Genomic DNA, 12,837 nt, shown 5'->3' with positions numbered 1-12,837 from the left:
ATTGAAACTCTGCATTTTGCTCAAAATCGGCTCGGGACCGAGAGGCTTACTTGTGAAAATGGCCTTGGGACTCAAAAGGTTAAAAGACTAGACATATGTTGGGCGAAAATCAAGTATCCTCTTACTCAAAATTCAAATATCTTGCAGAATCTAATTAATGCTAGTTCTAATAAACCTACTTACTACAAAATATCAACAAATTGTTGAAAAAGACAATTTCAAGATAACACAAAATACAAGGTGCATTCAATAAATAACTGGAAAAGTAGTATAAAAAACTAAAATATGACCGTGAGGCATCCGTAAGCTATTCATAGCTAGGGCAGGGATGCCTGCCTCATTCATGGGATGCTGGAAAACAGTTACACAAGATCGCGGTACACTTATAGGAGTGCTCCAAGGTGGAGCAGCGAAGTGTGTTAAGATTTTTGGTGAGTAAAGGCGAGAAACCGATAGAAATCCATTGCCGATTGACAGTTCAGTATGGTGACAACTGTATGAGTCAATCACAAGTGTACGAGTGGGCTGAGAAGTTCAAACAGGGCATAACTGTTGAAGATTCTCCACATCCAGGTCGCTCTGTCACTGCAGTCACGGACAGCAACATTGCTCAAGTGGAGGACTTGATATGGGAGAACCGGCATGTTACTGTCAGTGAAATTGCTTCCCAGATAGAAATAAGTGTAGGATCAGCCCACCATATCAGTCATAACATACTGAGGTTCAGGAAAGTGTGTGTGAGGTGGGTTCCGAAACATTTGACACCGGAAATGGAAGAGAAACGTGTTGATGTGTGCAGGGAGCTTTTGCGCCATTATGAAGCTGACGGTGAGGCATTTCTTCATCGTATTGTCACTGGAGATGAAAGTGGGGTTCATTTATATGAACCAGAACATAAAGAGGACAATGGAATGGCAACATCCTTTGTCTCCCAGACTAAACATGGTATGTGCTCAACGGAGTGCCGGAAAGGTCATGTTCACTTTGTTTTGGGACCACAAGGAGCCAATTCTTGCTCCTACTCCAACCTTTTGCGTGAAAAACTGAAACCAGCCATTCTGCAGAGACAACGTAGTCTGATGTCCACTGGTGTGCTCTTGCTCCATGACAATGAGACCCCCCACACTGCCAATGTCACATTGTCTACCATCGAGGACCTAAAGTTTGAGTGCTTAACCCATCCTCCATAATCACCCAATCTTGCACCTTCCAATTTTCACACCTTTGTCCCACTGAAAGATGGATTAAATGGATCGAGGTCAGAATGACGACGAAGTCCAGTCAGCAGTGCATGACTGGTTACACATGCGTCCGAAATAATTTTTCTCCCTGTGCCCTTATCAAGCGCTGGCGTAGGTGCATTGAACTAGAGAGGAAAGGAAGGGGGGCTATGTTGAAACATAGTACTTAGTGCTTTTGGTGCTTGTTAATAAATATTTGTTACAACATATTTCCAGTTATATATTGAATGAGCCTTGTACTAAGGCCTGACATACACACACACACATGTAATTTTTTTAAAATTATGTTCTACAAAAAATATTATAAGATCACACTACTACATTTCTATTTACCCTAATCATTTTCTGACGTTCATATAATAAAGCTAACAACAATAAAACTCTACAGGAGTGAGAGAAGTTTGAAATCACTTAATGTTTCGAGACAATTCACACATGTGTGTTTCAAGAACATACAAACTACTCATAGCTCCTTGACAAAAACAGATGTGAATCATGAATATTACTGTTACCAGTTCTATTATCAATGCGACTACACAAACTATCTGCAAATAGTAATGCTCATATAATAAGCACAACAACATACCAATTTTTTTTATACATATTTCAAGCTGAATGCTACATACCAGAATAACAATATTGCCAATTACGTCATAAAAGCTTCAACACATTTGCTTACCGGAGGCTCATAATCTGTGTGCTGAACAACGATTATATAAACACCTCCAAATTCAATCTTGAAATCCCCTACAGAATGATTTAGACCTGGTAGAATCATTTCACAGCTGTGAGAGAATGTAACAATTCCTTGAAATGCAATGTTTAAATATCAGTTTTATCCATATCAAAAAACAATCAAATATAGTTTTTAGTTTCCCTCCCGAAATTTATTTAGCCTGAGTAGTTTTATGTAGCCTGTAGGCTATAATTGTATTACCTGTAATTATTCTTTGTCAATATCCATTCGACATTGGGTTCCATGAGGAAATGAAAGCTGGATACACACCTCTCACCACTCAATTGCTTCGAGCTACTAAGTGCAGTGTGTCTATGCAAGGTCAAAACACACGTATAGCAAAATGGAAGATTTCTGTTCTGGTATATCCCATAAGTTCATCAAACCTTAAAGTGGCCATGGAATATAACCTGGAAGGCTTGCAACGACTGTGGGGGAGTGATTAACACCGTTACCTACAATGCCAGGGGTCCTGCATTCAAATCCCCTAGTATGGGTGTTCTTTGTGAGTGCCACTTCATCAATTTCATCATATCATTACCCATCCTCATCTTCCCGATGAACCAAAAGGTGCAGAAAAGCAAAGTAAATTAAACCAAATCAGTCAGTCAATCAAAGCTTGCAGTGGCTTCAAAGAACATCTGTGGGTATCAGAAGTCTCTTCTTCTGTATGAGGCATGCTCAATATTAGGGATGGAATGATATAAAATTTTGGCCAAAACCGATAACAATACCTCATATTCTACCGATCCTACATAAAGTTTCAAATCGTGCTTCAAGAACCTGAATGGTTCACTGACCTCCTTAATAAATGTACGCTATGAGGAGACTGCAATGCTAAAGAAATAGCATATTTAGACATTTACTTTTTAAAAAGTAGGGCAAGGAGATTATTCATAAAAATTATAACAAAATGGCAGAATATTGCACAAAATGAAAAATATTTATAGATATATTGTGTTACGACCTTACTTATTTTGTAACTTTGAGATTCCATGTTAAAAGAAAAATCTATATAGTGTTACCTCAAGTCCTTGTTAATGTCCGTGCTACTAGATGTTGTGACGCAAATATGAACGTGCCAATCAAGGCGTTGTTGAACTAATGTATTCACCTTTCTGTAACTATCTAATGAAGTCAGCTCGCTTAAGACAACGGGCATTTATTATGATGTAAATATAGATTTGCCAATCAAAGATTATCAATGGTTGATGAACTAACCTAATTGTAATTAAATAATGGTGGAACATTTAAATTTGTATATTTCCAAAATGTAAGATTTTATCAACGTTAAAGAAATAATTGTTAACTCAAATGAATATGTAAACTTTGTTTGTAAATTATTAATAGCCTAACTATGTATTTTTCAAATATCCTTCTGTTGTAACTTGGAATATTGTAATAAGAAATTACCTAAAGACAGGTGTTCGAGGCTGGAACTTCGGGTATAAATACGAAGCAGTTTGGTCCGTAAGGGGGTCTGTTCTGGTGTCAGTCTAGGAAGAAGTGAATAGGTGCAAGCCGCTCTTCTGTAAAACCTAGACTGGCCAAATAGGAACGGTCTAATCTAGGAAGAAGTGAATAGGTGTATGCCGCTCTTCTGTAAAACCTAGGTTAGCTGAATGGGATATAAGTTCCAATTTAGGAAGAAGTGAATAGGTGCAAGCCGCTCTTCTGTAAAAACCTAAATTGGCCATCTCGGGTGATAACTCCAAGTCTAGGAAGAAGTGAATAGGTGTATGCCGCTCTTCTGTAAAACCTAGGTTTGGGCCACCCTAGTGTGACCTTTCTAGTAAGTTTGAAATTATCTATTAACAATTGATCTCCAAGTTCCAGTTATGAATTACCTAACCACAGGCTGTAAGTACTCAAGCAGTAAATAAACATTTCCTTAAAACTTCACGACGTTGGTTGGATTTGTTCTGCACCTACCCTGAAGATAGGTTTCAGTGTAGACCCTTAGAGCCTCAATGCTCCCGGCTATAGGAGTAAAGGGTGAGGAAAGTTACTAGGAACGTAACAATTGGATTGGTAATTTTATCGATAAACCGATACACCAATATGCCTATATTGGCCGATACCAATAGAGTACCAAATAATCTGTCCCATCCCCATTCAATACGTAACTACATAAATTGCAATGACATTACTCACAGCTGAACATAGTTCCTTCATTGATGTCTATTGATGGATGCCTCTGCCTCCCATCATTAACAGTGGGGTCTCCAGTAGAACAAGCATGAGATGTTTCATCTTCATGGGCATATTAGCAGAGATTTTATTGCAAAATTCTCATTATGTACTGAACATGCCTTGTATCAAGACACAAATTAAAATTTGTGCTTTCCACAATCACAAATAAAAATATTAATTTCTTGTAGTCTGTGGAGGTCAAAAGAGAAATGTGACATGGAAAGAAAACAATACGATAAAGCAAGAAAATGGCAACTTACTTTGCATGGCCTGAAACTTCCAATTCCTTGTACTCTGTTGCATTTATCCCCTTTGAAACCTCATATTTAATATTTTTATCTTTCGTCTTGAGATGTATTGTCCCTTTATTGTCTATCCCCTTTTCCAAATTGTATATTATCCTGAAACAAAATCATAGAAAAAAATAGAGAATATTTATTGTAACTTATGGTGATATGGAAGTAAAGTGTCTTAAATATAAAGTCCTGGTATACACATGTCATTTTTTTTTTGTTGTTATATTCTAAACTTGGGATTGTTCAACAGATCTCCATGACAGAGTGATTAGTGCAACATGCTCCAATGCCAGGGGTCTTAGGTTCTAATCCTGACATGGACATGGGTGTTCTTTGTGAGTGACCTTTCTTCATATCATCTTCCTCATCCTCACTTTTGCAAGTAGCCAAAATTGATAGAAAAACAAAGTAAAATAAACCAAATGAATCGATTGAAAAACACAGAGCAATGGAATAAAAATATGTCTTTCTGTAATTTGGATGCCACAATGAATGTACTTTAAGGAATTGACCCTGGAAAAGCCATAAAAATGTATGCATATTGTGACTTGGTTCCTTTTCAGTTGTGTCCAAAGTACAACAAAATTAATTTGCATTTGAAGTTATATGATTAGATTTTCTTTATGTCATGTCAATTTTTTTGCCACATTTTGCTAATTGTGACGATGGGAATGAGGGGACAATCACAAACAGGTGAACAACACAAAGAAAATCCCCACAGATGATTATACTGGCTCTGGGTCCAAGGACCAGAGCCTCGCTAGCCTGAAAAAATACAACTCACAGTGTACTACATGAAAGAAAGGTTGACACTTGAGTGCTTTCAGTAAAGTGCTTACACCCCAATTTGCATTTCAAAAATCAAAGAGTAAGATAATATATTTTCTTGCATATTCTAAAATAATTCCATGTGTTTTAAATTATAATGCTAAATGTTAATAATATGGAAAAGGAGGAAGGTTAAGACTTTGGCACGCCAGCAATATTGTATTTTGGGGAATTGGGGTGAAGATTGGGGTTAAAACAGGGAAAATCTTAGTGTAGCATGACTCAAGTTATAGATGCATTCATTAGGTAATCTCATATGTATTTATTCCAAGCTGATTGCACGGCGTTGCTGGGTATTTATTTATACCAATCACCTATTAGACAGGAAAATAATGAATTCTAACTATAGTGTAAAATGAACTTGGAGTTGAACGGCATTCGGAGTGTCACTATTCATCTCAGTGACCCCGAAAACTATGGATTCACTAATATCAGTCACTTTCAATTATTTTTAAATGTCGAGCTGTCTTACCCCACCGTATTTCTTTCCAGATTGTAAGTCATACGTTTGGTCATCGTAAATGTCACCAATTAGCTTAGCGACTCCCAATACTATGGATTCAACACTAATCTAGGTCATTTCTTTGACATTTAATATTTTACCCCTCTCACCCCCCATCCCGATAGGTAATGAACTTGGAGTTGAATGGTATTGGGAGTGTCACTATTCATCTTAGCGACCCTGAATACTATGGATTCCACACTATTAATAAGCCACCCCTTCCCACCCGCACCGCTAGGGGTGGCTTACCCCCAAAGTATTTATTTTCAGACTGTAAGTGACATGTGTACAAAGTTTGGTTGAAATCGCTCCAGGCGTTCGAGAGTTATGACAGAACAAACATACACACACATACATCCATTTTTATATATACAGAGGTTGTTCGCTTTATATCCGACCATTGTCAATTTGGTGCTGCCGCCTGGCATATCATGTTGGAACTATGGGTCTGCTTGCGGGAGCAGTGTTGTGTCTGACCTTGTAGGTCCGTGAGTGTTGGTAGTGAATCTTATCAAATGACGCCGAAAATCAACCAGTAGTGGGAGGTTATGTAATGGCCCTTTTCCATGCTAAGTTTTCATACGTACGCATTGTGAAACACTCGGGGTGAGTACTGCGAAAGCTATTGTGGCCCGTTACACACAACAGGCTCTCCTTGCGAAACATTCACCCACGAAAACCACCAGGAGAAGGGATGCAAGCAAAGTGTCACCCGTAGTGCTAAGGGGGATCCGTCGATTGGCATGCCACGAAAATACCCCGACTCAACGTGATATGGCCCACAGATTTCACCTCGCACCATCAACTGTGAACAAAACAATTTGCAAGCGCCTCAGGTTGAAGTGTGTGCGGAAGGCCCATGTACACCACCTTCAACCACAGCACATTGCAGAATGTAAGACGAACTGCAGGAAACTATGAAAAGTACCTGGCAGGTTCCAAATGGAAGAAAGTTGTCACAATGGATGAATCATATGTCCATCTCAATGCTGGTGGTCACATTCGGGCGATCACATACCGTGACACTTACGGCAAGGGGCGCAGCAACTTTGTTTGTAAGTGCAGGGAAAGTTTCCCTCGTGGCTTTATGGTTGTGATGGGATTCAGATATGAGGGTAAGTTGATGATACGCAAGGTGGACAAAAACGTGAAGGTGAATGCCAGATACTTCCAAGACTCCATTCTGACACCTATCTATTGGAGAGACATCCAACAATTGTATGCAATGAACGTGAACCAGGTGATGATCCATATGGACAAGACTTCGAGTCATACTGCCAGAACATCACTACGTTTTTATCAGGAAATGGCAGAGGAATTAGGAAATCATGTCATTCCATTTTAAGACATTCCTGTGAAAAGCCCAGATGCCAGTCCAATGGATTTTTGTGCATTTGGACTGTTGAAACGACGTCTTCAACATTGCTGCCTGTGCACCCTGGATGGTCTATGGAACGCTTGCAGGGAGGAGTGGGACAGAATTCCCTTGCCTGTCCTGCACTGGAGCTTGCTGCAATGGAAACTGCGATGCCGGGCAATAGTCTACAATGCTGGGGGTCCAATAGAACATGATTGGTGGTGGCGGCACGGTATCTCCTAAGGTGAGAACCTGTCAAAAATTCAAAAATGGTTGGATATAAAGCGAACAACCTTCTGTATAGACTAGCTGACTACACAGCATTGCCTGGGTATTTATCTATCCCAATCTTCTATTAGACAGGAATATAATGAATTTTAATTATAGTGTAAAATGAACTTGAAGTTGAATGGCATTGGCAGTGTCACTATTCATCTCAGCGGCCCCGAAAACTATGGATTCCACCCTAATATCAGTCGTTTTACATGTCACCACCTTCCCACCCACATCCCTAGGGGTGCCAGGGGTGTCTTACCCGCACAGTATTTCTTTCCTGATTGTAAGTCATATGTGTACCAAGTTTGGTCATCGTGAATGTCACCAATTAGCTTAGAGACTCCAAAAACTATGGATTCGACACTAATGTAGGTCATTTTTTTGACATTTTATTTTTCACCCCCATGCCGATAGGTGATGAACTTGAAGTTGAACGGCATTGGGAGTGTCACTATTCACCTTAGCGACCCCGAAAACTATTTATTCCACACTAATATTGGTCGTTTTCGATTATTTTTACGTCACCTCCCTCCTACCTCCCACCCCTAGGGCTGTCTTACCCCCACAGTATTTCTATCCAAATTGTAAGTCATACGTGTACCAAGTTTGGTTGAAATCGCTCCAGGCGTTCAAGAGTTATGCCGGAACAAACAAACACACACATATACACACATACATCCATTTTTATATACCTATATACAAGAATATTATATTTCCAGTTTCTCAGCCTGGTAGATAGGCTGAGTTTGGAGAACATCTAAACCATGTTTAAGGGTATGAAAAATGTGGTAATATAGGAATATACTAAAAGCAAGTATTCACATTATTCACAAAAATGATAACTTGTTCCTCTATAAATGGTGACAGTAGCCATTGAAATTAACAGAACATGAAATATCAGTTTTATGGATAAAGTGAGTACTTGGTTTTAATACAAACATACCTTATTAATGGAATTCCCCTATGTGACTTTTCCAACTCATCTTCTGTGAAAGTGCTTCCAGCAATCACAGGCGTTTTGTCTGCTACAGTGAGTAAGTAAGAGACTGCCTGAAAAAGAAAATGTAAACAGTGGTTTCAGGATCAGAAACTAGCTTTTCAAATGTTTAACGATAAGCAATGGGAAATAAACATATCATAAATGGACAAATGTCTTTCATGCATTGTAAAAAATACTAGGTTGGTGCATTTCAAAGGTTTTTTATGAGAAATTAGGTAAAGACCACTGAAAGTTCAAAGGAACCAGTCTGCGACGTGTGATTTAGTTGGTAGACAGGGGCGATAAGCTGTGCTTATCATTAGATTATGAGGTGCACTCTTGTGTAGATCTGGTTCATCAAAGTAAACCATAAACATTACAAAGCTGAGGGTGACTTTCTGTATGAGTTTGAACCTGGCCAAACTGCACACGCTGCACCAGAAAACACCACAGTATTCAGGTCAGATACAGCTCATAAATGCATTATTCATCGCTCATTTTTGTACAGGCGTCATTGTAAAACCAACAATGTACAATGTGGGCATCAACCAATCACAAGCATTATTACATTAGCTTCTGCAGCAGACTGTAGAACTTGATCTGCAGCAAAGTGCCTATGCAATAGCCAAGAGCCTGGATGCAGCATAGTAAAAGTAAAAATCCTGTAGAAAATGGCATTAATGTATTATAAAATTCTTGGTTATTTATGAGAAGAAATCCCCACCTAGTGGTTGCATGACCTTGTAGTTTGTGGTGGAGGTTGCGTGCTCTAATGATTTGTCAGGCTAAACCGGTTGTAGCATTGCTACTGGTAGGGTCACCCATGCCGGGAAGGCTGGCATGGAAGAGCCAGACTAAGAAGCAACATAACGGCTCCAAAGGCGGAAGAAGATGAATGACCATTTCAACGGCGGAGGAGGCAGAAAACCAAGAGGAGTAATACCTCTTTTAAAAAACCTTGGTTCATCTGGAAGAGACCCTTGCCAGGGTTATGGCGAAGACCTCAACGACTGATGTGGCAGAGGAGGCCTTTAGTACAGTGCAGAAGGTGGAAGAGGCAACCCTCCCTCTTGGGCTTAAATAAAAAGGGAACCACTGCCTTGTGGTGAAGAGGGATCTTCCAAGGCTAAGGGAGAAAACCCTGACAGAAAACAAAATGCTTGGATGCTTCAGGTGACAGCCCCACCACCAAGCTCGGATGCTGTAAGCCAATAACCTGCAAATCTTAAATTACTTTATTAAAGAAACTAAAATGAAACGCAACCGGACGGATGCTTTGATGACAACCTTTGATGTTAAAAGGAAAACGAATAGGATGTTGGAATATCAGAACTCTGAAAGAAAGTTCAAAACTAAAACAAGTGCAAAGAGAAATGAAAAATACAAACTAGAAATTCTTGGGTTGCGTGAGGTGAGATGGATAGATTTTGGTGAAATAACAACACAAGAAGGAAATACAATTTTGTATTCAGGACAAATAAGAGATAATGCTGAACACAGGAATGGTGTAGTGATGCTTCTAAACAGACTGGCAAAGAAGAGCCTAATAGAATGGAAGCCCATCTCCAACAGAATTATTACAGCTAGGTTTAGAACCCACTTTAGAAATATAATTATAATACAGAGGTTGTTTGCTTTATATCCGACCATTTTCAATTCGGTGCTGCCACCTGGCGTATCATGCTGGAACTATGGGTCTGCTGGCGGGAGCAGTGTTGTGTCTGACCTTGTAGGTGTGTGAGTGTTGGTAGTGAATGTTATCAAATGGCGCCGAAAATCAACCGGTATTGGGAGTGTTACGTAATGGCCCTTTTCCATGCTAAGTTTTCATACGTACGCATTGTGAAACACTCGGGGTGACTACTGTGAAAGCTATTGTGACCCATTACACGCAACAGGCTCTCCTTGCAAAACATTTACCCACGAAAACCACCAGGAGAAGGGCTGCAAGCAAAGTGTCACATACCGTGACATTGACGGCAAGGGGCGCAGCAACTTTGTTTGTCGTGGCTTTATGGTTGTGACGGGATTCAGATATGAGGGTAAGTTGATGATACGCAAGGTGGACAATAACGTGAAGGTGAATGCCAGATACTTCCGAGACTCCATTCTGACACCTATCGGAAAGACATCCCACAATTGTATGGAATGGACGCGAACCAGGTGATGATCCACATGGACAAGGCTTCGAGTCATACCGCCAGAACATCACTACGTTTTTATCAGGAAATGGCAGAGGAATTAGTAATTCGTGTTATTTCGTTTGAAGACATTCCTGTGAAAAGCCCAGATGCCAGTCCAATGGATTTTTGCGCATTTGGACTGTTGAAACGATGTCTTCAACATCACCGCCCGTGCACCCTGGATGGTCTATTGAACGCTTGCAGCGAGGAGTGGGACAGAATTCCCATGCCTGTCCTGCACCGGAGCTTGCTGCAATGGAAACTGCGATGCCGGGCAATAGTCTACAATGCTGGGGGTCCAGTAGAACATGATCGGTGGTGGCGGCACGGTATCTCTTAAGGTGAGTACCTGTCAAATATGGTCGGATATAAAGCGAACAACCTTCTGTACAATGTTATGTTCCCACAGTGACGACAGAAATTGAGAGGAAAGATGAATTTTACCAACAATTAAATGACGCAATAAAAATGTGAAGAGAGATATTTTGATCCTCATGGGTGACATGTATGCCAAGATAGGCTCACAAAATGAAGGATTGGAACATATAATGGGGAAACATGGTTTGGGAGACATCAACGACAATGGAGAAAGACTGGTAAATCTATGTGCATAACTGGTCATTGTAGGAACAATCTTCCCTCATAAAAACTGCCACAAAGTAACTTGGGTTTCACCAGATAGCATTACAGAAAACCAAATAGACCATGCAACAATACGCAGGAAGTTTAGGAGATCGCTAATGGATGTAAGGAATAAAAGAGGAGCGGGTGTAGCCAGTGATCACCATCTTGTGGTAGCCAATTTTAAGCTAAAAATAATGTCAACATCCAAGAATTTTGAAGGAAGAAAAAAGAAAATGTTCAAAGATTGACAGAGAAAGAAAAACAAAAGGAATTTAAATTACAAATAAATAATAGATTCCAAGCACTCTCGGAAAGTACACAGCATGAGCCAGATACTGAAACAAATTGGGAAAATGTAAAGAGAATCTACCTAGAAACTGGAGACAAGGTGCTTGGAATTAAAAATCAGCTACAAAAAGACTGGATGTCTGAATACAGTTGCTAAATAATAAAAAATAGGAAACAAAAAAAAGACAAAAAATAAACCAAAGCAAAACAAGATTACAGAAAGCAGCAGCCCAAACAGAGTATTCAGAAATAGACAAAAATGTGAAGAAATGTGTGAGTGGACATAAGAGAAAATGGGTAGAGGAGAAATTATTATATGACATAACTAAGAAATTATCCAGAAAAGCATTCAGGAAGAGTAAACCGGTGAGAGAGAGAAATGGTAATCTATTGCTAACCCAAGAACAACAAATGGAAAGATGGAGAGAATATTTTTCAGACATATTGAAGAGAGATGGGAAAAGAGAAGAAGAAATTTGTAACAAAATACGAACAGAAGAAAAGAGAAAAGACACCAAAATTAAATTAAGCCCCCTAATTAGAGCAGAAGTTAGACTAGCAATAAAGCAAATTAAGAATGGCAAGGCTCCTGGAATGGATAACATTAATCCGGAACTAATCAAAGCTAATGTGGAAACTTCCATTGACCTATTACGAGGGCCACTATTTATATTTTGAGCCTTGGCAACAATGATTGAAGTTAGGCGTGATTTGACGTTTGCACGGAATCGTCTGGCATTATTGACCATAACGTACTTCAAATGTTTTGTCAATAGATTCATTTGTGTTGTTTATGTTGCCTTGGAAATTGCACGACAACAATAAAATGGAATTAACTCGTGAACATTTTCGTGCGATGATTTTTTACGATTTTCGGCGTGGATTATCAAGACAAGAGTGCATCGATCAACTTACTTCCACATTTGGCGATGAAGCCCCATCCTTAGCCACTGTGAAACGCGAAGGTCGTCCAAAATCAGTTGTTGTTCAAGAAAACATTGATGCTGTGCAAAACCTAACACTGCAAGATCGTCATGTGACATACTGTGAGATTGAGGCAACCATAGGCATTAGTTCCACCAGCATATATAAAATATTCCATGATCATTTAGCTGTGAGAAAGGTATGTTCTCGTTGGATCCCACACAATTTGACAAAAACTCCAAAAGACGCTCGCGTCAATTGGTGCAAACAAATGCTCAAGAAATACAATCGTGGTGCTTCAAAAGACGTATATAAGATTGTAACAGGTGACGAATCATGGATATATGCATATGAGCCGGAACGTAAACAGCAGTCGACTGTATGGGTGTTTCAAGATAAACCCAATCCAA

The 12,837-nt window shown here is 39.5% G+C and overlaps 1 protein-coding gene across 2 annotated transcripts in view; it reads right to left on the bottom strand.

Moving 5' to 3' along the window:
• Window positions 1-12,837, bottom strand: part of LOC145988220 (solute carrier family 15 member 2-like) — a 72,664-nt gene that overhangs the window by 7,718 nt on the left and 52,109 nt on the right. For both annotated transcript variants that reach the window (XM_083123066.1, XM_083123067.1), the window contains 3 exons: window positions 8,373-8,479; window positions 4,431-4,571; window positions 1,921-2,026 (listed from right to left, as the gene is read on the bottom strand). In XM_083123066.1, coding sequence (XP_082979192.1) covers window positions 1,921-2,026; window positions 4,431-4,571; window positions 8,373-8,479 — 354 coding nt within the window. The remainder of the gene's footprint in view (window positions 1-1,920; window positions 2,027-4,430; window positions 4,572-8,372; window positions 8,480-12,837) is intronic.

Source organism: Lepisma saccharinum, chromosome 5, assembly GCF_977018435.1.
Source record: "Lepisma saccharinum chromosome 5, izLepSacc3.1, whole genome shotgun sequence".
Taxonomy (NCBI): Eukaryota; Metazoa; Arthropoda; class Insecta; order Zygentoma; family Lepismatidae; genus Lepisma; species Lepisma saccharinum.
The sequence above is the reverse complement of the archived record's forward strand: the minus strand, read 5'-3'. Positions and strand labels throughout refer to the sequence as shown.